The sequence below is a fragment of the Leucopleurus acutus genome (genome assembly GCF_964270905.1).
Source record: "Leucopleurus acutus genome assembly, chromosome: 11".
In the NCBI taxonomy this organism is placed as follows: domain Eukaryota; kingdom Metazoa; phylum Chordata; class Mammalia; order Artiodactyla; family Delphinidae; genus Leucopleurus; species Leucopleurus acutus.
Genome location: NC_139152.1, coordinates 45129651 through 45153858, shown reverse-complemented (window position 1 = coordinate 45153858; position 24208 = coordinate 45129651). Strand labels below are relative to the sequence as shown.

The 24208-nt window shown below is 48.5% G+C and overlaps 2 protein-coding genes across 5 annotated transcripts; one reads left to right on the top strand and one right to left on the bottom strand.

Annotated features, from left to right (window-relative positions):
• Positions 1–583: 583 nt before the first annotated feature.
• PMEL (premelanosome protein) lies at positions 584–9217 on the top strand (the record flags this gene model as incomplete). Its single annotated transcript, XM_082850448.1, has 12 exons — positions 584–659; positions 3514–3624; positions 3785–3931; positions 4739–4873; positions 5256–5417; positions 5669–6249; positions 6676–6778; positions 7525–7641; positions 7879–7963; positions 8074–8279; positions 8382–8469; positions 9076–9217. 12 exons carry the CDS (start codon positions 584–586, stop codon positions 9215–9217), a joined length of 1953 nt encoding a protein of 650 aa, XP_082706574.1.
• A 334-nt stretch (positions 9218–9551) lies between these two features.
• Positions 9552–23914, bottom strand: DGKA (diacylglycerol kinase alpha). Of its 4 annotated transcripts, none has more exons than XM_082850258.1 (23): positions 23781–23914; positions 23287–23360; positions 22832–22964; positions 22507–22581; positions 22001–22050; positions 21568–21642; positions 21249–21368; positions 21021–21135; positions 20358–20446; positions 20102–20221; positions 19801–19899; positions 19543–19626; positions 19266–19339; positions 18884–18958; positions 18387–18472; positions 18206–18295; positions 11663–11823; positions 11320–11384; positions 10992–11082; positions 10510–10708; positions 10276–10396; positions 10024–10084; positions 9552–9749 (listed from the first exon to the last, which is right to left on the bottom strand). In XM_082850258.1, exons 1-23 carry the CDS (start codon positions 23842–23844, stop codon positions 9666–9668), a joined length of 2205 nt encoding a protein of 734 aa, XP_082706384.1. In that variant the 5' UTR covers positions 23845–23914; the 3' UTR covers positions 9552–9665. The 4 variants fall into 4 exon arrangements, with proteins under 4 accessions (XP_082706384.1, XP_082706385.1, XP_082706386.1 ...); XM_082850259.1 differs by having other exon boundaries at positions 21568–21618; positions 23781–23889; XM_082850260.1 differs by lacking the exon at positions 18884–18958 and having other exon boundaries at positions 23781–23889.
• Positions 23915–24208: the final 294 nt, after the last annotated feature.

Below are 24208 nucleotides of genomic sequence, written 5' to 3'. Positions count from 1 at the left end.
GAGTCTATAGGGATTTCCTGATCTCTAATTCGCCGTTTTCACCACCCCTAGGAAAATGTGTATTGACCTAAGATTGAATGCCACCTGGTCCAGGGAGCCTCCTCTGAAAGCAGGAAGCTGGGAATCTCATTGTAAGGGTCTCCCGGGCCTCGGAGGAGTCGTTGCCTCCGTCTCTCAGCCTACCCCGATACTGTCTCTCTTTGATTTTGGATACAGGGTCACTACTTCTACAGTCTTTTTGAGAGGTTCCTGGTTTGACTCACAATAAATTGATCCACTCTCCCATGATGAATCGTGTGTGTCCGGTACGTGTTTTGTTTTGTAGCTGCCCTTCAGTCAGTTCTTTCCACGGGGGGATGGAGTGCTTTAAGATGAGCGTGACCCTGTGAAACCAGAAACTGTCACTGAGTAGCGGGATGTCCAGGGACCAGGATCCCTCCTCAGTTCTGCCTTTCTCAGGTCCTCCTGCTCCTCCCAGGCCTCCCCTGCAGGGAGAGGAGGAAGGGCTATGCAAATGAGCATCCGTTTCTTATATAGGGGCTTGTCCTACGCCCTAGCGCCTTTGGTTGCTGGAAAGAACAGGATGGATCTGGTGCTGAGAAAATGCCTTCTCCATGTGGCTGTGATGGGTGCTCTTCTGGCTGTGGGGGCCACAGAAGGTGAGTGTGGGGTGTGTGGACATGAGCAAGTGTGAATTTGGGGTTGCACACTTGCTCTGGTTTTCCCTTCCCTAATGGGAGATAACCAGCAATGCTTCTGGCATCTCCCACCCATTTGATTTAGTGAGGACATGGGCAACTGAGCTCCCTCCCCACATGAAGATTTGGGACTCAGCCTGAAAATAACTCCATTTGCTTGGAAGGGCAAGAGAATAGTGGGTCTTGGTGGCCCTAATTCTGAGACCCCCTGGGCAGTGAGCTGGAGCGGGGGCTCCAAGGGAGTAAAATGAGTGGGAGACTCTTTTAGGCAATGTCTCAGGCACTTGGGATAGGGTATTTAAAGTGAGGAGCAAGAGAATGTATTGGATAGAGGGTAAAGAGGCACCACATCCCCTCTTTGGGATGGGCATAGACGATCACAGCCCAGGCTTTTGTTCTGGGGCTGGGAGAGACAGGCAGAGGGGTCTCAGCTGAGCATCACATGAAAGAGCTCTGGGGGATTGGGGCCTCGTGACAGGAGCAAGGGGGGGTGGGGGTGGTGAGAGGGTCTGGAATGTCCCGTGCTGCTCTGAGGAGGGAGGGTTGGGAGTGGAGAAAGAATGGGGCATCTTATAATTCTCTCGCTCTCATGGTGGGATGCTCAGTGGGATGATTCCAGATCCTCCCCCAGCAGAATCAACCAGGTTTCTGGTACATATTAGAAATGGAGTGAGGATAGTCTCTGCTGTGCTGAAATATCTGCATCATATTCCAGTGCCCCCCCTTTCTCTAGATCCCTGGTCTCACAGACTTCTAGGAAGTTCTCCTTGATCTGACTTCCCTCATTCATGGTGCAGTTTCAAGTCTTTTTCTTTTACTGCGCTCCTTATTGTACTCTGGAAACATTCTGTTCATACGTGTCCACCTGAGGCTCTTAAAATATTGTGCTTACTTTTTGGATCCTGATTTTTAAAATCATAAGAAGACATTTTTAGATATTCATGAAATTTTGTACAGACTGGTTTCAATAATTTTGTCTAGTGTGAACTAGCATTGTGTTTATTCAAGAAAATATTTCTTCTTTACAGATACATACTGAATTTGTACAGTTTTAAATAACATTATGTCTGGGATTGCTTGTGAATGCTTTAGCCAGGGACTTTCCTGGTGGTCCAGTGGTAAAGAAGCCACCTTCCAATGCAGGGGTCACGGGTTAGATCCCTGGTCGGGGAATTAAGATCCCGCATGCCGCGGGGGAACTAAACCTGCACACCACAACTACTGAGCTCGCGCGCCTCAAGGAGAGAGTCCGCGTGCCACAAACTACAGAGCCCATGCGCTCTGGAGCCCCCGCATCCTGGAGCCCACGCACCACAACTAGAGAGAGAAAACCCACACGCCACAACTAGAGAGAAGCCTGCACGCTGCAACAAAAGATCCCACATGCTGCAACTAAGACCTGACACAGCCAAAAAAAATGGAAGGAAGGAAGGAAGGAAGGAAGGAAGGAAGGAAGGAAGGAAGGAAGGAAGGAAGGAAGGAAGGAAGGAAGGAAGGAAGGAAGGAAGGAAGGAAGGAAGGAAGGAAGGAAGGAAGGAAGGAAGGAAGGAAGGAAGGAAGGAAGGAAGGAAAGGAAAGAAAGAAAGGAAAGAAAGGAAGAAAGAAAGAAAGAAAGAAAGAAAGGAAGAAAGAAAGAAAGAAAGAAAGAAAGGAAGGAAGGAAGGAAGGAAGAAAAAAGGAAGAAAGAAAGAGGGCTTCCCTGGTGGCGCAGTGGTTGAGAGTCCGCCTGCCGATGCAGGGGACACGGGTTCGTGCCCCGGTCCGGAAAGATCCCACATGCCGCGGTGCGGCTGGGCCTGTGAGCCATGGCTGCTGAGCCTGCGCATCCGGAGCCTGTGCTCCGCAACGGGAGAGGCCACAAGGGTGAGAGGCCCGCGTACCGCAAAAAAAAAAAAAAAAGAAAGAAAGAAAGAAAGAAAAGTGCAGCATTAAAAATGAATACTGTAAAAGAGAAAATTAAATGCTTTAACCAAAAAACAAACCAACAACAAAGGATCGATAAAGCAAATGTGGCAAAATGTTGATAGTTGTTGGATCTGGGTGAGGCATGTGGAGAGCCATCATATCCTTTTCTTTCAGACCTCTCTTTTGGTCAGTTATAATAATTTTGTTTGTCCCCACTCCCAATTTCTACCTGCCTCTGGTCCATCCTCCTCACTGCTTGCTGAAGTGATCCTTCTAAAACACAAATCTGATCATATTCCAAAAGTTTTGAAGGGTAAATTTTATGGTATTTGAATTATATCTCAATACAACAAACAAAAATCATCTGAGGTGGTCTTGCCTACAAGATAAAGGCCAAACTCCTTCGCCTGGCACTCAAAGCCCCCACCCCATCTTCTTGGCCTCATCTCTCACGGTGTACCTCAACCACATTGCTAGTGGTCCCCTATCATGCCATGTGCTTCCATGCCTCCATGCATCTGCTCATGCTGGGCCTTCTGCCTAGAATGCTTTATGCCACAGGCCAACTCCTCATTGGATCCTTCCCAGTCTACCAGAGTGGAATTAATCTGTTTATTCTGTCATTTTGTTGTACATCGTGCATGTTTATTATGGCTCATATTAAGCAGTGCTTTGAATTATAGTAATTTATGCATATGTCTGTTTCATCTACTTTAACCTGAATCTCTTTAGGACCATTTCTTTTTCATTTCTTAAGTTCTTTGCACCTAGCACAGTGCCTGGTACATGGTGGGTATTGGGTAAATTAAAATGCACTTTGAATGTGAGAATGAGTGATGTGACATGGGACACTGTGGTCCCCTGAGAAGGGAGTGATGACCTGAGGGTCCTCATTATACCTTCCTTTTAGGACCCAGAGACCGGGACTGGCTTGGTGTCTCAAGGCAGCTCAGAATTAAAGCATGGAACAGGCAGCTATATCCAGAGTGGACAGAAAGCCAGGGGCCTCACTGCTGGAGAGGTAGGAACTTGGCAATTTCTGGGGAGGGAATGGTGGGAATGGGGTGGGGAGAGGAGAGGAGCAAGGATTGGGTTGAATGTTGGTTGAGAAGACAGAAAGGGAAAAGGCATATGGGGAGGGGAAGCCAAGGAGTCCCAGCTAACGCAGCTGCCCTTTCCAGGTGGCCAGGTATCTCTGAAGGTCAGCAATGATGGGCCTACACTGCGTGGGGCAAACACCTCCTTCTCTATTGCCCTGCACTTCCCTGAAAGCCAAAAGGTGTTGTCAGATGGGCAGGTCATCTGGGCCAACAACACCATCATTAACGGTGGGTACCACTCCACTCCAGGCCTCATTCCCAGGGCTCAGCTCATGCCCTTTCTCCTTCTTCTTCTTTTTTTTAAACGAATTATATATGTACTTAGATTAGAAAACACAGATAAAGCACAAAGAAAAAAAAAATTGTAGTCCCCAAAATGGGGGACAGAAGACCCAGTGGATTTAGAAGTTGGACAGACTTGGATTTAAACCTGTTACCAGTATGTGACCCTGGGCAAGTCACTTAATTGTTTTGTGCTTCCATTCCCTTAATCTGTAGAATAGGGATGATACTACTTTAAAAGGTTGTTGTAAGGATTAAAATGTGATAATATATAAAGAATTTAGCATAATGCCTGCCCTAGCCTACAGTAAAGGCTCAATAGATGTTAGCTGGTGCTGTTATTTTTACTTTTATCCCATTAGCCAGAGCAAATCTTTCTAAACATTTTGATACATTTCCAATCTCTTTCTCTCCAATCTCTATGTATTATACTTACATAGGTATCTTTTTTTTTTTTTTTTTGGCCGCTCAACATGGAGGATCTTAGTTCCCTGACCAGGGATTGAACCCATGCCCCCTGTATTGGAAAAGTGGAGTCTTTTAACCACTGGACCACCAGAGAAGTCCCTACAAAGGAATCTTTAATTATAGTTTCCATTCTCCCCACTACCACCCACAGTGGGTTATATCAAGGAGAATATATTTTGTAGCTAGGGAGTATTCCTAGAGCCCTGCTCTGGGAGCCATGTTAAAGGTTTTGGTGTATAATAAGGAAAGCCAGGGTTTGCGGGTGACTTTGTATCTTCCTTTCAGGGAGCCAGGTGTGGGGAGGACAGCCAGTGTATCCCCAAGAACCTGATGATACCTGCATCTTCCCCGATGGGAGGGCCTGTCCGTCTGGCCCTTCACCTCAGAGAAGAAGCTTTGTTTATGTCTGGAAGACCTGGGGTGAGAGACTCCCTTCTCTGGCCTGTCACCCACACTTGGATTCATCTCTTCCTACCTGATCCCTTTTCTTTTGGTCCCACCCCTAAACTCTGTGAGTTTCCCTAATCTTCACCTCCCCATGACTCCGTCTTCTTCCACAGCACCTAGCTAACTCTATTATACTTCTTTCTGGGAACCCTTCTCCAATTACAGTCCCATCCCATGGAACCCCTCGTTAGGACTCCTTTCCTGCCCTCATATACAAACTTCCAAACACCCTCTGAAATAACCATCCTCTCAATATATCTCCTTACCTTCCTTCTCTGGTGCCCTGTCTCTAACCCTTCCCCAGTCCCCTTTGACCAGTAACCCCCTTCTCTACTCTTCTTTCCGAAAACCTCAGGCCAATACTGGCAAGTTCTGGGGGGCCCAGTGTCTGGACTGAGCATTGGGACAGGCAAGGCAGTGCTGGGCACACACATCATGGAAGTGACTGTCTACCACCGCCGGGGGTCCCAGAGCTACGTAGCCCTCGCTCACTCCCGCTCAGCCTTCACCATTACTGGTAAGGACTTAGGAAGGGACGAGACCAGTCTCAGGGCAGGAGGAGGTGGGGAAGCTTGGCTGGGCAGGAAAGGGGAAAGAGGAAATGGTGTGTAGGGGCACCTTATGGGGCAGAGCCAGGAAGACATGGGCAGAGGAATGTGGGGCTTGGAGCCAGTGAAGGGCCAGGCAGCTTGGGGTTAGAGGATGTGGCTGTGAAAGAAGCAGCTGTGGCCCAGACCTGGTTCTCACCTTTTCTGGCTCCAATCTCAGACCAGGTGCCCTTCTCTGTGAGCGTGTCTCAGCTGCAGGCCTTGGATGGAATGAACAATCACTTCCTGAGAAAGCAACCTCTGACCTTTGCCCTCCGGCTCCACGACCCCAGTGGCTATTTGGCTGGGGCTGACCTCTCCTACACCTGGGACTTTGGAGACAGTACTGGGACCCTGATCTCTCGGGCACTTGTGGTCACTCACACTTACCTAGAGTCTGGCCCAGTCACTGCACAGGTGGTGCTACAGGCTGCCATTCCTCTCACCTCCTGTGGCTCCTCCCCAGTTCCAGGCACCACAGCTGGGCATGTGCCAACTGCAGAAATCGTGGGCACTACACCTGCTCAGGTGCCAACTGCAGAGCCCTCTGGAACCACAGCTGTGCAAGTACCAACTGCAGAGGGCACAAGTACCACAGCTGGCCAAGTGCCAACTGCAGAAATCATGGGCACTACACCTGCTCAGGTGCCAACTGCAGAGCCCTCTGGAACCACAGCTGTGCAAGTACCAACTGCAGAGGGCACAAGTACCACAGCTGGCCAAGTGCCAACTGCAGAAATCATGGGCACTACACCTGCTCAGGTGCCAACTGCAGAGCCCTCTGGAACCACAGCTGTGCAAGTACCAACTGCAGAGGGCACAAGTACCACAGCTGGCCAAGTGCCAACTGCAGAAATCATGGGCACTACACCTGCTCAGGTGCCAACTGCAGAGCCCTCTGGAACCACAGCTGTGCAAGTACCAACTGCAGAGGGCACAAGTACCACAGCTGGCCAAGTGCCAACTGCAGAAATCATGGGCACTACACCTGCTCAGGTGCCAACTGCAGAGCCCTCTGGAACCACAGCTGTGCAAGTACCAACTGCAGAGGGCACAGGTACCACAGCTGAGCAGGTACTAGCCTCAGAAGTCATAAGTACCACACCTGCAGAGATGCCAACTGCAGAGGCCATAGGTACGACATCTGAAGTGTCAACTGCAGAACCCTCTGGAACCACAGTTGCACAGGTAACAACTACAGAGCTGGTGGAGACCACAGCTGGAGAGGTACCCACCCCTGAGCCTGACAGTCCAGATGCCAGCCCATTCTTGTCTACAGAAGGTATTACAGGTAAGAGGGCCAGAATGAATGAGGTTCATTGAGGTGGGGGCATTTGTCACAGCTCTAAAGACCTGAAAGACTTATTCTGGATCCAGATGTTACCCAATCCTTAGCTTACCAGTGGAGTCCCCTCCGAGTCTTCACTGGTTTTAAAGCCCCCCAAGTCCCCCTTAATGGTATGGAAGAGACCCAGAGTTCAGGAAGCCAGGGTCTTCTCCTAGGCCATGGGGAGAGAGCTTGTTGCTCCTATGTCTCTGAAAAGAGCTGTTCCCTAAAGTGAAGGTCAGGGAGCAGTCTGTGATCATTTACATGATACTTATATCTCATTTTCTGATTAAGTGTAAATGCATAGAAATCTTTCCCAGTTTCTAACACCATTTCCCACCTCTGGATTCCCATCCCAAAGTAGGTTTACCTGGAATTGCGGTAGAAACACTGAAAAGGGAGGAATAAGATAGTGACACTATAATGAGTTAACATACGTCAAGTGTCTAACCCAGGACCTGGCACAGTGTGGGGTGTGATAAACATTTGGGATTTTTAAAACTCCAGCTCTGCCCCTAAGTGTGACTCTGGGGCAGTCATTTCTCCTTCTGGGCCTCAGTTTCCTTATCTATAAAATGAGATTTCCCAGCTCTTGCCTGATTCCAAGCCTGGATCCAGTAGCTCTGGCTCTACCTGGAAACATGCCTGCTTGGCCTGTTTCCAGGTGTCATTTGTCTCATGACTTTGCCTCTTCAATCCTCTCCTGCCAGGCTCCCAGAGCCCCCTGCTGGATGACACAGCCACCTTAATCCTGGTGAAGCGACAAGTCCCCCTGGATTGTGTTTTGTATCGATATGGCTCCTTTTCCCTCACCCTGGACATTGTCCGTGAGTCTTGCCTACTTTGGGAGCTGGTGGAGGGAAGGCGTGTGCGGCTTAGGGCTGCCCAGTGGAAGCACACCCTGGAAGGAGTTACCCACCTGAACAAGAATACCCAAATCCCAGGGTTTTCATTTGAAGGCATGAGGATGGGATCGGGGAGGTAGCCCGAGGACCTTCCTGTCCGTGGGCCTTTAGGGAGGACTGGTAGAGGAGTCCCAGACTTAAAACCTTGCACCTTTGCAGAGGGTATTGAGAGTGCTGAGATCCTGCAGGCTGTGCCATCCAGTGAAGGAGATGCATTTGAGCTGACTGTGTCTTGCCAAGGCGGGTGAGTGTCCCACTGGTTGCCCCGAGGACTCTCGGGTTGACTGCTGCCCTGCTCTCTGGTGTCTACTGTTCCTTCCCAGACTCCCTGACATAAGCTGACATCTCTCCCAGGCTACCCAAGGAGGCCTGCATAGACATCTCATCGCCAGGGTGCCAGCCCCCTGCCCAGCGGCTGTGTCAGCCTGTGCCACCCAGCCCAGACTGCCAGCTGGTTCTGCACCAGGTACTGAAGGGCGGCTCGGGGACCTACTGCCTCAATGTGTCTTTGGCTGATGCCGACAGCCTGGCAATGGTCAGCACCCAGCTTGTCATGCCTGGTAGGTACTTGGACAAGAGGTAGGATGAAGAAGGGGAGTGGTAGAGGATATGTGACAGGAAGCAGATGCTGACTATAGCTATGTCTGGGATTCTGCCTGTAGGTCAAGAAGCAGGCTTCGGGCAGGCTCCCCTGTTCTTGGGCATCTTGCTGGTATTGATGGCTTTGCTGCTCGCATCTCTGGTATATAGGTGAGAGCCACACCATGCCGCTCACACCCCCTTATCCCTTAGCACCACCGCTCATGATGGAACCACCACCCCCTTCAAGAAAGCATAGTGTCCAGGAAAGAGCCCAGATTTGGAAGTTAAACAGGTCTAGGCTGCAGTCTTGCTGGTGGGATCTTGGGGAAGTAGCTTAACCTTTCTGAGCCTCTGAAAGGTAGGAAAACTGATACCTGCCTTGTGAGGCTGTTGTCAGGATTCTAGACAATGGGTAAAGCACCCGGTTCTGAAGCAAGAGTGCAATAAATGATGATCTTGATGATTTTTGTTATGAATAATATCAAGAGTGGAGAAGGCTGGGTGAAGTGAGTTCTCCACCTGCATGAAGGGCAAATCCCTAGGTCTGGGGTGCCAAGGGCCTCAAAGCAGGGAAGCTTGTAGGGTGAGAGGGGAATGGACAGAGGTTACCACAGAAATAAGAGAGGATGAACTCTGTTGGTGAGAAGGAGGGGAAGGAGCCAGGATCAAGGCCAAGGAAACCTGGGATATGATTTATCCTCTTGGTTGGAGAAGCACAAACAGGTTGCCATTGACTACCACTAACCAGTATCCCTGCTTTTCTCCCAATATCAGGAGAAGACGTACGAAGCAGGGCCGAGCTCTCCCCCTTCCCCAGCTGCCACCCGGCAGAACCCAGTGGCTACGTCTGCCCTGGGTATTCCGCTCTTGCCCCATTGGTGAGAGCAGCCCCCTCCTCAGTGGGCAGCAGGTCTGAGTACTCTCACGTGATGTCATGATTTACCCAGCGTGGACAGCAATGCCTATCTTTTCTCCAGTCTTCCCTTGGAAACTACCATTGCCTGAAATAAAGACTCAGAACCTGGAGCTGTTATTTCCTTACTTCTGGGAGAATCTATGTCAATAAAGGAGTGGAGGTATAAAGGAAGGAGGTGTACCACTTACTTAACAGATATCCCAGTGGGAAAAAAAGTCATTTTATTCAGATGAGGCACTTTCAATGTATTGTTTGTGACGTATGTGTGTGTGTGCACATGTGCATGGGGAATAGTGGAGATGGTGCAGGATAATAAATACTGTGAGGGTGAAGGAACACTCCCCTGAGCTGGCAGGAGTGTTTGGCAGCAATGTACAGAGCCTAGGGAGTAGAGTCCAGGCACAAGGAGGTGGGCTCAAGGCTGGCTTGGAGGCTGAGATGTCCCCCCTCAGCATAAGAAGCCAAAGAAATTGGAGGAGCGGGGGGGTGGGCCCACGAGCATGGGCATCTGGTTCCTGTGGGTAATCTTGATCTGGAAAGGAAGGAGGCGCATTCAGAGATAAGACCTAGTGCCTTGGGGCTGGAGCAGCAGAGATTTAGGGGAAAATCTGTAGGGTTCAGGGTGGGTTGCCAGGGTCCTAAAGAGGCCATGGTAGGAAGGCCAGGGGCTGAGAAATCAGGATTTGGGAGGAAGGGTGCACAGGGGAACTTGAGGCCTCAGCAGGAAGTAAAGAAGCTGTGGAATGGAAATTTAGGATCCACGGAGCCTGGGGGTTCAGTTTTTGGCAGGCATAGGCAATACTCACTGTACAGGGTGTCTGCATCCAGGGTTCTCCATCAATTTGCATGGGGAGGGTTTTTGTGGTGCTGTGTGAGGTCAAGGCAGATTGGTGGCAATTTCTTTATCAACCAAGTACCAAAACTCTGTTCTTAGGTTGGCCTTGAGACCCTTTGTTACTGAGGAAGGTCTGGTACAGTTCCTCCCCACCATTCCCATACCCTTCTGCTTTCCTGGTCCCACTCCTTCCCTCAGAGCCCCCAGCTTGAGTTTTCCTTACTGGAAGGTGATCTCAGAGCACTTGGCTAGCCGATGTCCAGCATTCTTGAGCTTGGTATAGATCTGGCCCATCTCAATTGCACCCTCCAGCCCTACTACTTCCAGCCGCTTGTCGCTTAGGTCTGGGGGGGTGGGAGGTAGGGAGACAGGTTTTGTAGAAGCAGGGTTCCTCTGAAGAGAGTCACACCTTCTCCTTAGTCCCCCCCACCTCAGCTCCCAAGGCTGCTCCTCTTACCTGGTACACAGGTTTTCAGGATATCAGGGTCGGTGATCACTTTGGCTGTAGCACCTAAGGCCTGGTTGATCCCATGGATATCGCTGTGCGGTCTCTTGGTGTCACCCCAGAGATTGGAGCCCCCATGCGTGCTCGGGATGTTTAGCACTGCAATGCCTTCTAGGGACAGGTTGCTCAGATCCAGTGGTTTCCCACAGATCTGAGAGGAGGAGAGCACAGATCCTTGCCTCACGGCATCATGATGGACGTGACCGCTCCCTCCACCAGATAACACACTGGGATGACTAGGATTTGGAGGTTTGCAAGAGGTGGAGGGAAGTAGGGACTGGTGTATCTTACAAACTTGGGAAATCGGGATTAGAGAGCAGGGAGGTCAAAGTATAGGTTCAAGAATATGAGAAGTTCCTGAGGGCTCCTGTGGAGGGAGAAAGTAAGATATAAGGGGCTAAAAAGGATGTGGGGTTGGCTCTCATCACACCCACCTCAACTGTCAAAGACTCCTCCAGCTTTTTGCACGTTGAGAAGATGGATTCAGAAGTGGCAAATTCGAAGTACCATAGCTTGTTCTTCATTCTGTGTCGGCCCCAACACCAGGCCCAGGAGGGAGGGGACAAATTACACAGTGCTGGCACAGGTGGGCTAAGTGACAGGGAAGGGCATCAACCTCCCAACTGCAGTCCCGTGGGGAACAGGGAAGCTTGGTTGAGGGGCTTCCTAGAGGTGTCACTGCCCGTCTAAGCACTGAGTCAGACTTGGCCACCACGTGGTCCCTGCTACTGTGTATGCCCACACCCGCCCCCTCTCCCTCACCTGCTGTTGAACTTCTCAGGATATTTCTCCCGCATGATGTGAAATCGGTGAGCAATAGAGGCATCCTGGGGAGTCCAGGGCATATGAGATCAGAGGCTGCCTCATTCCTCAGCACAGAACCCTCTCTCTCTTTAACTCTCCAGTTTGGGAGCGATACGTCCCACATTCTGATTTTTTTTTTTTCGTCCCACATTCTTTTCTTGCAACTTACACCACTGTGCCCACTTCTGATTTCCCTGTGTCACAGCTCCTTTACCCTCTACCTTCCTTTTCTGCCCTCCTCCAGCCTCTGCCTGCTTAACCCCCACTTCCTCCCGTCCCCCCCATGCCCCACTCCACTGACCACACCAATGGAGAAGTAGTTATTGATGATTTGAAAGGGGACTGGGTCACTCTTTTCTTCAGTTTGTTGGGGTATCACCTCCACAGACCATCGATCCATGTGTACCACCTTACTCGTCTCTAAATCCTTGAGGATCTTCCCCAGATTCTGTCCCTCATACCCTAAGGATGGTATGAAGACAGGTTAGCACTGAACCCTGGGTCCCAAATGGACCTCCTCTCAGCTCCCAGATCCACAGATTCCCAGGGATCCTCTGCCCTGGTTCTGCAGATCCTCCAAGCCCTAAGCAGTGAAAGGGCAGGGTGTTCAGTCATGGCTCCCATGGACCAATCTTAAGGTCAGACTCTTACTGACCCTTTTCTCCACACTGTCACTGTCATGGAGGGTGAAAGTTCCCAATGTGTGTGCGCATCTAACAATAATGCCAAAGTTCATTTGGAAGAGTAAAGAAAATAGCCAGGAAAATGAAAAGTGCTGAAAAAGATAAGTAATGAATGAGAATAATCTCTCTCTTTCTCTGACGCTTCCTCTCCCCATTCTACCAGATAGAACACAGTATAGAGCAAGAGTATCAAAACAGGGTAATAACTGGCACAGTGACTGGAATAAAAAGTTCAATAGTAAAGAACAGAGTGCCCAGAAATAGACTCAAGTATATACGGGAATTTAGTATATCATGACATTTTAAATAAATGGGGAAAGATAGATTATTCAGTAAATGGTACTGGATGTAGAAGTCACCCCTTACACTAAAATAAATTCAAGATGGGTCAAAGAATTTAAATGTAAGCAGAATTTGTACTAGCAGAAAACATGAGTGGATGTTTCATAATCTTTGAGTGGAAAAAGCCTTTCTAAAGCATAGTACAAAACTCAGAGCCAAGCAAGAAAAGACTGAGAAATACAATTATGTGAAAATTAAAAACTTCTGAAATCAAACAGAAGTAAAGCAAATATATTTGGAATTTTCAAAATTGCCACAAAATAAACTGAAATAGTTCTGACAAATAAATAAATAAAAAGACCTAAACAAGCAAACAAACAACTTCTGTACAGTTAAATAAACACACACCTAAATAAAAGACAAACTGGGAAAAAATATCTGCAGCACACATAACAGACTAACTTCTCCAACATTCAAAAAGTGCTTACAAATCACTATATTTAAAAAGTCAGGGGACTTCCCTGGTGGCGCAGTGGTTAAGAATTTGCCTGCCAATGCAGGGGGCACGGGTTCGAGTCCTGGTCCGGGAAGATCCCACATGCCGCAGAGCAACTAAGCCCGTGCACCACAACTACTGAGCCTGCACTGTAGAGCCCGTGAGCCACAACTACTGAGCCCACGTGCCACAACTACTGAAGTCCATGCGCCTAGAGCCTGTGCTCTGCAACAAGAGAAGCCCGCAATGAGAAGCCCGCGCACCGCAATGAAGAGTGGCCCCTGCTTGCCACAACTAGAGAAAGCCCGCGTGCAGCAACAAAGACCCAATGCAGCCAAAAATAAATAAATTTAATAAAAAAATAATAATACCATTAAAAAAAAATTAGGGACTTCCCTCGTGGTCCAGTGGTAAAGAATCTGCCTTCCAATGCAGGGGACATGGGTTCAACCTCTGGTCTGGGAACTAAGATCCCACATGCCACGGGGCAACTAAGCCCGCGCACAGCTACTGAGCTCTCGTGCGCCTCAACTACAGAGTCCACGTGGTCTGGAACCCATGCACCACAGCAAGAGAGAGAAAACCCGCAGGCTACAACTAGAGAGAAGCCCGAACGCTGCAACGAGCGCTGAGAGGAAAGATCCCACGTGCCGCAATGAAGACCGGAGGCAGCCAAATAAATAAATAAATATTTTTTTAAAAGTCAGTAGAAAAATGGCAAATAACTCAAGCCAATCACAGAAGAAATACAAATGGCCAATATTCATATTAAAGATGCTCAATATTACTAATAGTTAAAAGAATTGTAAATTAAAATTGTAAATTAGTTAACTTTTTGTGCCTATCAGATTGACAGACTATGAAGACACTGAGAAAACCAAACGCTAATGGGATTATTAATAAACTGGCACTCTCATTTGCTGTTAGTTGGAGCATAAATTGGTATTTCATTTTTGGAAGACAATTTGGCAACTTTTACCAAAACGTTATCAAATTTTATCAAAACATATTCTCTGACACAGCAATTCCACTTTTAGGAATTTCTCCTACAGAAACAAAAATCCACAGAGATGGATGTATAAGAATTTTTGCTGAGGTACTCTGTAAAACAGGAAAAAACTGGAAACAATCTAAATGTCCACCAGGAGGGGAAGGTTATATAAATTATGCCAAATCCATGCTATGAAATAATGTGCAGCTATTGAAATCAGAATGAAATCTCTATGTAGTATCATGGAGAGTTCTCCAAGACATATTCAATGAAAAAAGAAGTCCCAGGACAATGTGTGTAGTATGATCCCATTTATGTTTGTTTAAAAGTTATGTGTGTGTGTGAAAACAGGAAAATGAGTGCAAATAGGAAACAGTTATCTCTGGGGAGGAACGTGGAATTTGGTGAGGGGGTAGGGAAGAGGAAACCTGTATGTGAAGACTCATACATTTTACTTTTTAAAACCTTCCACGGTGAAAATGTACTGATGCATTACTTGTGTAATTTTTAAAAAATAAAATAACTAGTAAAATATTTATACTTTGAGCCAGCAATTCCACTCCTAGAAATCTCTTCTAGAGAAATTCTCACATCTGTGTGCAGGGATAGACTGCAGTATGGTGTGTAATAAAAAACTGAATGCTACCCAAATGTCTATCAATACGGGACTAGTTAGGGAATTCCCTGGAGGTCCAGTGGTTAAGACTCCACGCTTCCACTGCAGGGGGCACGGATTCAATTCCTGGCTGGGGAACTAAAATCCCACATTCCGCGTGGTGCAGTAAAAAAAAGAAAAGAAAAGAAAAAAGTCTTCACTTCCTCACATTCCATCAATGGTTCAACCCACTATAATTTGCCTTTCTCCATACCACCCTGCCGAAACTCTTTTGGCAAAGATTGCCAGTGATTCCTGCCAAAACCAATAGTATATCTTTAGCTCTCATTTTAACACATGAAACTGCTCACTCAGCCTCTAAAATACCACTAAAGTTACAGAGGACCTGTTCTGTTTTTTCTTAGTCTCTGTGGTAAGCAAAACAATGGCCTTTCAGAGGTGTGCACAACCAAATCTCCAGAATCTGTGCATATGTTGCCTTAAATGGCAAAAGAGACTTTGCAGATGTGATTAAGGATTTTAAGATGAGATTATCCTGGATTATCTGGCTGGGCCCTATGTAATCACAGGGCTCCTAATAAGTGAAAGAAGGCTACAAGAAAGAAGAGTCATGGAAGGAGATTTGACAATGGCAGCAGAGCTTGGAAGGATAACATTGCTGGTTGGAAGCGGGGGATATAAGCCAAGGAATACAGGCAGCCTGCAGTAACTGGAAAAGACAAGGCAAGGGATTCTCCCCTAGAGCCTCTAGAAAAAATACAGCCCTGCCAACATCTTGATTTTAGCACAGTGGAAATGATTTTGGATTTGTGCCCTCAAGAACTGTTAAGATAATACATTCGTGTTGTTTTAAGGCACCATGGTGATTTGTTACAGCAGCAAGAGGACACTAATACAGACTCCTTTAATAATTCATCTTCTTCTGTTCAACCCTTAAATAGGGTGTTTACCAGGATCTGGCTGTCCTTATCCACTTTCTCTTCTTACCTCTTTCCCTGGGTAACTCATCTACTCTGAGGATGTCAATTACCTCCTAGAAGTTGACTCTCAAACACATATCTTCATCCCTGACTTCTCTCCTAAATTCCTAACATCAATTTCTGACTACCCACCACACATCTCCACCTAGGTGCTCCACTAATACCTTAACTCAGTACATCCAAAACCAAATCTATCTTTCTTCCTTAAACTGGTCCTCCTCCTATATTCCCTATTTTTTAAAAAAATTTATTTATTTAATTTATTTTTGGCTGAGTTGGGTCTTCTTTGCTGCGCGCTGGCTTTCTCTAGTTGTGGCAAGCGAGAGCTACTCTTGTTGCAGTGCGTCAGCTTCTCATTGCGGTGGCTTCTCTTGTTGCGGAGCATGGGCTCTAGGCCCGCAGGCTTCAGTAGTTGTGACACGTGGGCTCAGTAGTTGTGTCTCACGGGCTCTAGAGTGCAGGCTCTGTAGTTGTGGTGAACGGGCTTAGTTGCTCTGCAGCATGTGGGATCTTCCCGGACCAGGGCTCGAACCCGTGTCCCCTGCATTGGCAGGCAGATTCTCAACCACTGCGCCACCAGGGAAGCCCTATGTTCCCTATTTTAATAAATGGTATCCCCATCTGCTCAGTCCACAAACCTAGAAAATGTCTTAGACTTGTCTTTACCTCTTCCTCCACAATTCATTAGTTACCAAGTATTGTGGCTTCTACCCCATGACTCCACTGGTGCTGCCTTTGCTTTTGTGCTCATCATCTCTTGACTAGACAATTGCAATTGAGGTCCTGCCTTCTTCCTCCAATCCATCCTCCACAGAGCTCCCATAGCAGTATTCCTTCCATCAATCCCCCTTTGAATCTTAGGATTTTTTTCAATATCAACACAAGTTTTCATTAGTGCTGTATTTATATCATTATTTTCATGATTCAGATGGAATTAGCAGAAACTGCTATGAGAGTCTCATTTGCAAAACACAAAGTGAAGACTCAGGGCTTCCCTGGTGGCGCAGTCGTTGGAGGTCCACCTTCCGATGCAGGAGACGTGGGTTCGTGACCCGGTTCGGGAGGATCCCACATGCCGCGGAGCGGCTGGGGCCGTGAGCCATGGCTGCTGAGCCTGCGTGTCCGGAGCCTGTGCTCCGCAACGGGAGAGGCCACAACAGTGAGAGGCCCGTGTACCGCAAAAAAAAAAAAAAAAAAAAAAAGTGAAGACTCAAAGTTCATGATTTCAAAGTGTCTAATACTGTTAATGAAAACAAAAGATGTTGAGGATTTAAGCATGCCTCCCCCACAAATGGTCATATGTTTACATACAAGATTTAAATTATATTATGCAGAGATATTTCTCCTTTCTGGAATAATATTTTATATAAAAAGTAATTTTTATAATATACAAACTATAATTTATATATATAAAGTATTATATATGCATACACACACACACACACACACACACACACACACACAATTTTTTCTTTTAGTTACATCTTTCATGAGTTCCAGAGCTCCCCATGGTTCAGGGATTGCACATTCAAATGCCTCAGAGGCTAGAAACGTAAAGTGAGTGACTGGAAGGGAGGTAAGAGGATTGTGGTGAATTGAAGGATACATGACCCACTTCTTAGAAATAACCAAGGTCAAAAAAATTCAAAACACTGCAAGACAAACAATAAAAAACACTACACATCATTTCTGTGGGCTGTCAGTTTTCAAACTCTGGCAGGATGAAGTTAAAAACTCCTCACTACAGCATTCATGACCCTGCATTTTCTGGACCCTGCTCAATTCAGTCCTCCCTCTTCTCATTGCCCACTGTGCACCCTATGTCCCAGTCACAATGAACAACTCGCTTTCCAAAATGCACCACCATGTTGTTTGGTGACTCCTCTGGCCTTACGCAACTTCTTCCACATAGAATACTTTCTGCTCTCCTTAGCAGCCTCCTATTCCATAATCTCCTGTAAGATCTCAGAGCTGGACTCTGAATCCAAGAGCCTCAATTCCAAGACAACTTCCTCAATTCCAGGACAATTTCAATCTGCCCCACACTGACCTCTTTATCTACCAATTACGTCTCTCAAACTTTCTCTTTGAAGGGAAAAAGAGACTAGAAATGGGAGAGCAGCTAGGAGACTGTTTCAAAAGACATGGGAAAAATTATGAATGAATGAATGACCCCTGATTACAGCTGACCCTTGAATAACATGGGGGTTAATCTGTGTATAACTTATAGTTGGCCCTCCGTATCCACTGTTTCTCCACATCTGCAGATTCAACCAACCATGGACTGTGTAGTCCTGTAGTATTTACTACTGAAAAATATCCTCAATAAGTGGACCGGCGCAGTTCAAGACCATGCTGTTCAAGGGTCAGCTGTAATTGGTTGGATAAATGAATGAATCATGGCCAAGCTCCCTGCTAGCTCCATCACTCAGCATCTGGCTTAGCTCTTATATAACCTTCCTTATTCCCACATTGTCCTCTCTACCCCCATATTCTTTGATTCTGAGCCCTAAGACTTGGGAGAAACAGAAGGATATTTTTAGGTTTATAGGGAAGAGGACTGTCACCCTTGACCCTTCTAGGTTCAGACTATCATCCTTGACCCTTCAGGTCTTTGCTTCTTCCAGAGCTCTCTTCCTTTGGGACAATCCACTTTGGGACTCCCCCCCCGCCCATCTGTGCCTCTCTTTTCCACCAAGGCTTTTTCTTCACCAGATGCCTAAATGCCTTCTCTGGTGCCTTTCCCTACCTACCCAACTCCCCCATTCCCCAGGAAAACAATTTCTAACCACTTACCTCCTCCCCATCTTAGGCATCGAGCCAGATCATTTCCAGTGCCCAGGGGCAACACAGCAACAGGAGGCACAAAAGGCAAGTTGGCTTTGTCTGTGGAGGCAGGTAAGGAGATGGATGAAGGAAGTTAGCTCTGGAAGGCCACTGCCCCTGGGCCCAGCCCGGAGCCGCTCCCTGCACTGACCAATGGTCTCTAGAATCCAGCCTACTGTGCCATCTCCTCCACACACCAAAATCCGGTAATCAGGAACATCTCTGAAGAATCTGAGCCTGAGACAAAAGGTGAGAGAGAAGATGAGGAAGGATAACTGGACTGAGGCTACCCAACTCTTGGACAGGCAGAGTAAGTACTTCTTGTCTCTCGTTCCTTATAACACCCTTCCCCTTTGTCAAACGACTTGTTTCTATTAAGGGTAGAGAAAAAGTACAATGGGGAAATCTTATAGCCACTCCTTAGTGGTGAGGGAGAGATGGGTATCTCCATTCTTTGAGAGCAGAACAGAGATGAGCTGGAGAATTCAGAGGTAGGGATACCCAGCAAAAGCAGCATTCTGAAGTCTGGTTTCTTGGGCCTCCCCTGGCCCTCCCCTCCCAACAGGCACTCTTTCCTGCTCTTTTCCAACATACACAGATAGGCAGACACACACAAACCCTGCGATACAGCCCCTAACCTATACTCACCCTGGCTCGGGACCATCCTTTAGGAGGTTGAACACCTGTCGAGGGTTTAGTAGATACTGGAATTTCCAAAGCACCCTGTGTGGGGAAAAAGGAAAGCTCATGGCAGGGCACGGCATGGATATTCTGTACTCCACTCTCTCTCTCTCTCTTTTTTTTTTTTTGGCCGTGCCGCGCAGCATGCAGGATCTTAGTTTCCCCACCAGGGATGGAACCCCCGCCCCCTGCAGTGGAAGCATGGAGTCCTAACCATTGGACCGCCAGGGAGGTCCCTGTACTCCACTCTCTTGATGTCCTCAAGGTATGTCCCCTGCATACACACAGATACCCAACCTCTGTCCATCTTCCCTCTCTATTTTACAAGACCTAGTAGAGCTCTTCTCACCTCTCCCCTTGCTTCCCACCACTCTTGGGGTTGACAAAGACCAGAAGTGGGTGGGTGTTAGAAACAGGGTCAATCTGCATTGAGGGAAGAAAACACAGATAAGGAAAGCAGGATTTTGTCAGAGTTAAGATGGGTCCCGGAGACAGGAGCAGAGGGCTGGCATTCCCCCCAGGTGGCTTTCCCCTCCCCCAGGGAGCAGGAACCAGTCCCCAGGTTCCCCACTTCATTCCCTCCCATGAGGTCCCCACCACGAAGCCCAAGTCTCTCAGCCCTGTACCCGCAGTGCCTCAGAGGTGCTCAAATTTAAATCATCCACGGTCTTCTGGTTTGTTTTGCTAATTTTACGCTCCTGTCCAGAGGCCTAGGAAGGGAAGGAGGCAGAAGGAAGGAAAACTGGATTGTGTGAATCCATAAACAGATGAGAGTCTGACTTGAATCCTAAAAATATAGGCTCTCTGCTCTAAATGGCATTGTGTGCGTGTGTGAATGGGGGAAGCATTCCTGTCCCCTCCCAGCCGCTGTCCTGGGATCTCACAAGGACGCTGGGATAGATGGAAGATGGACGCAGGATGTGATCGCGGAGCAGCCCACAGTCACACTCATGGCCCATGGCTGGCAGGCAGTCGTCATGGATCTGAAAGACAAGGCAGGCACGGAGAGATTGTGGAGGGAACCCCGTCACGTCTCAGCTTGGGGTCTGCTACCGAAAGAGAGCCCTTGGGAGTAGGGCAACCAAGGCTGTAAGGGAGATGTGCCCTGTGCCCGAGGGGGCCGCCGGAGAGGGCAGCTTAGGGAGGGGCCCAAAGCAAGGCTGGAGGGATAGCTCCCGGACTGACCTCTAGGTGGCACCACACACAATGCAGCCCAACCAGACTGTGGTAGATCCGGATCTTTTTCTGACAGCGGTCGCACCGTCCAGATTCACAGCCTCCTCGCACCCACACATGTGATTGGACCTTGGGGAGAAAGGCAAACTCTTGTCTGAGAGGGTCTGAGCAGGGACTAGGTGAAGGCCTGAGGGCAGCAATGGGCCAAGAGCCAGGACCAGGGCCAGGACGGGGGTGGTGATCCGGTGGGCGTGGGGTCACTCACACCAATGTCCTTCCGAGACTTGGCATAGGTGCTGACTTCGCAGGGCTGGGCCTTCATGGCACACTGGTCGTGAACGACGTATTTACAGACTGGGCAAGAGTGAAGAAGGTCAGAGGCTTAGCTGCAGCCCCTCCCCCTATTTCTTCCTTACCTGGGGGTGAGACAGCATCACTCACTGAAACATGGCATATAACCCCTTGCTGTGAGGGTGTAGTACAGAACTCAAGTTTGGGCTGGGGGCTCACCTCCAAGACCTGTGCCTTTTGCTCACTCTTCCCCCTAAAAGAGCAATTGCTACTGCATGCCCAACCCCACTCCATTCATGTGTCAGGAACTGAGCTGGATGATGTAAAGGAGGCCCAGATACAACAGCAACAATAACAACAACAACAATAATAATAGCTAATTTTTATTGCAGACTTAATAGTATGTACATGCACTACATGAAACACTTTTCTTGCATCAACTTACTTAAAGCTCACAATTACCTCATTCTCAGTTGAAGAAACTAAGACTTAAAGAAGTTACGTGGCTTTCCCAAGGTCACATAACCAGTCACTGGCAGAGCCCAGGATTCAAAGTCAGGTCTCTCTAAGTTCAGTGCTGTGTCCCCACAGATAGCTGGGCTGCCCCCCTCTTCCCATACTCCCAGGTTACACTCACGGTTACAGCTCAGCCCCTGTTTGCCAAGACCAATGCTCGACTCGCACAGGTTGCAGTAGACTGGTCGGGGGAACCTCTTGGGTCTCCACATGTGCTGCCCATTGTCCTTCAGGGTCTGGGAGGGCACAGCAGATGATCGGGAATGTCTAAGCCCTTAGAGTGCCAACCTCTGGCAAGTACAACCCAAGGCAACTGTTTTGCCCATCCTCACAAGTCTCTCCTACTCACCATCTCCAGACCCAGTAGCACTAGCAGTGGCACGGTGGTGGCACCAGCCCGGAGCCACTCAGCTAGGGAGACAGAGCCACTGCCATCATAGTCAATCTCTTTCATCATCTCCTGAAGAATCTGAGCAGAGAATGTGGGGAGGTGGACTTCTGGTGTGAGTAACCCCTCAGATCTGACACTTCTCCACTGTCCCCTAGGACAGCCAGCCTAGCCATCCTAGCCAAGGGCACCAGGCTGCCTGTCAGAGATGGGGGGAGGTAGATAAAGGTCTCACTAGGGAACAGGTACAACAAGGGACGTGCAGGAAGAATTGCCTTACCGGCCTCAGCTCAGACACCTCCCAATCCAGGTATTCAGCCACTCGCATCATCTGTATGATGATTTTGTCCACTTCCTGAGGGCCGAGAGGGTAAGAGCCACAGCCATACCCTGCCTCACTACCACCATCCAAACCCTCCTCTAGAAATCAGGGTTCCTGAGTTCCACCCACAGACCCCCTCTCATTCTCAGGTGTCTCTGCCAAGTAAATGAATGTCTATGTGTCTGTGTTTGCAACGGAGCCCCCAAGTCGTGTCTCCAGCATCCTCTTTTAGGGGTCAAGAGCTTGGGACCTACTCCCAGATTTAGTCCTAGAGGACTCAGCTTCTCCCTCTAGCTTCCTCTGCTTCTTAAGATCCTGAAAGAGTTGGGACGGGGGGCACAGACAAATGGACACATATTCCCTTGCACAGCATACAGGTCCCCCAACTCACTGAGCTGTCCAGGATCCCATTTCTGTCCGTGTCGTACAGCTTGAAGGTGACTGTGGGGTGTTTTAGGGGGCCAGGGTCAGTTTGTGAGGGATACCCAAAGAATTCATAACAGAATACAGGGGAAACAAAGAGATAAGGAGAGACTTTTTGGATGAAGAGCCCAGGACTTGGGGCTGGGACTGAGATGGGAGACAAAAAGGGAGGGGAAACAGGTCTGGATTCCACCCTTGGTGAACCTGATAGGCGAGACAGTACACACCTCCCACATCCCATCTCGGGTCCTCCACATGAAAATATACAAGACGTGGGAACTAGGGTGACTATGGTGGATGGCGTTAGGTATAAGGAGTCTGGGGAAACAGAGGAAATGGGTCCATTCTCTGGCCCCACCTTTCTCTGGCCTGTCAGCCTTTAGGAATCCTGAAAAAATGAGGGAAGGAAGGCTGGGGAATACCCTCTCTCCCTTCACCTTTCCTTCCCTCTCCCAGTCCAGAATGGTAACTCACACTCTAGCTTGTCTTCTGGCCGGCCACCCTCCAGAAGGGAAAAGTAGCAGGAGACATCACTGAGACACACCACATCTGGTTACAGAAAGTACAGCAGATCTGAGGTTGGGGCTCCCTCCAGTCTGGCTCTTCTCTTTTCCTTTGTTCCAACTCTTCCCTTTAACTTTCCTCCCTCTGGCTCCTAGGCAAGCCTGGCTACCCTCTACCTCTCCCTCCCACCACCCTGCCCCCAACATGTGACTCAATTCCACTCTCACCCCAAAACCCACACTTAATTTCACTTTTCCTCAGGAGGCCCAGCGCAGTCCCATCTACGTGACCATACCTTCTTTTACAGTCTCGTCTAAGCAGTAACTAGTCTGGAAGGATTGAAACAGTGCCAGGCTTAGGGGACTGGGAACATTATCCACTTCCAGATAGATTTTCAGGAATTGCTGGAATCCTTCGTACCCAATGGCCTACAATGAGAGCAAGCATTACCCTGGGGAGACCTGCAGGATGGGAGTTGGGGACTGAATTGGGAGTGGTGGGGACAGTGACAATAAGTGCAGAGTTGAGAAGCACCCAAGGCAGGAGTATGGTTTATTGGGCTAAGTCCTGAGTTACTAGAATCTCTTGTTTTGTCCTAAAGCAATAGTTGCAGTAACAATGGATGCTGGGGAGAGAGGATAGCAAGGGTTGGGCCCAGAATAATCCCTGGAAGTTGGGCATCCCGATGGAGTAGCAAAAACAAAGGTGGGAGGAGTTGGTGAAGGAGAGGATTTCCCAGCTGCCACTCACATCTCCTTGGAGATATTCAGCCATTTCACCATCCTCAAAGAGCTTTAGGACATCACTGACCTTTCTGGTGGAGTCTAGGATGTGAAGAGAGTGAAGAGAGCATGAGTTTGGTTCAGCTCTCCCTGCCCTCTGCCACAGTCCCACCCAGACATCCAACGGGAAAGAAGAGTCCAGTGAGATGAAAAAGAAACTCCAAGAAGAAACACAAAAGTACAGAGAGAAAAACATTTCATGTCCTCCAAGGTGGTTGCCCTCTTTATCTCTCTTCTCTGAGATGTGGTGCAGGCAGTCAAGATTCAGAGAAGGTGGGTAGAGAGCTAAGACCACGGGCATCTTCCTATTTCCCTCGCCTCTTGCTCCCAGCCAGGCATATCTCAGGAGCATCCCGTCTCAAGGCCACTGGGGAAAAGAGGGGGAACTTGGGGGAATGAAGAGGAGGAGGTATTGTCTAAGGGTAAGGTCCCCAGGACTGAATGACTGAGAGGAAGACTCACATTCCATGTATTTTTGCAGCTGGGCAAAATCACTGGGGCTTATTAGGCCCCTCTCCTTGGCCATCTTTCTTTTTTTCTTAAGGATGGACACGAAGACAGCTTGGTAGTAGTACTTCTGGCTCCTGGAACTCTGCTTCCAAGGGTAGCTCTGGAGGAAGATGACAAGAGCATGTGGCAGGACTGGCCAGCTGTCTGGGTCTCTTTGCTTCTGTATACTCTGTTCATTTTCCACTCCTACTACTATTTCTGTTCTTTTCTTGTCTCTGAGTCCCTCCCTAAGTCTCTTCCTTTCCCTGTGTTCCTCTCCTCTGTGTCTCTGTCTCTCCCTGACAGTGTCTGTCCGCTGTCTCTGTTTCTCTGACTCATCCCTGACTTTCTCTCCAACGTTTCTGTATCCTTCTCCAGCTCTCTGATTTCTTCCCCAACCT

What these genes read in the sequence shown, in the direction of transcription:
- DGKA (XM_082850258.1), bottom strand. Translation starts at nt 23,844, where the DNA reads ATGGCCAAGGAGAGGGGCCTAATAAGCCCCAGTGATTTTGCCCAGCTG. An exon ending in AGACGAGACTGTAAAAGAAG is followed by an intron (nt 22,582 to 22,831) that starts GTATGGTCACGT and finishes TTCTGTAACCAG; the next exon opens with ATGTGGTGTGTCTCAGTGAT. An exon ending in ACAGGGGCTGAGCTGTAACC is followed by an intron (nt 20,447 to 21,020) that starts GTGAGTGTAACC and finishes ACTCTTGCCCAG; the next exon opens with TCTGTAAATACGTCGTTCAC.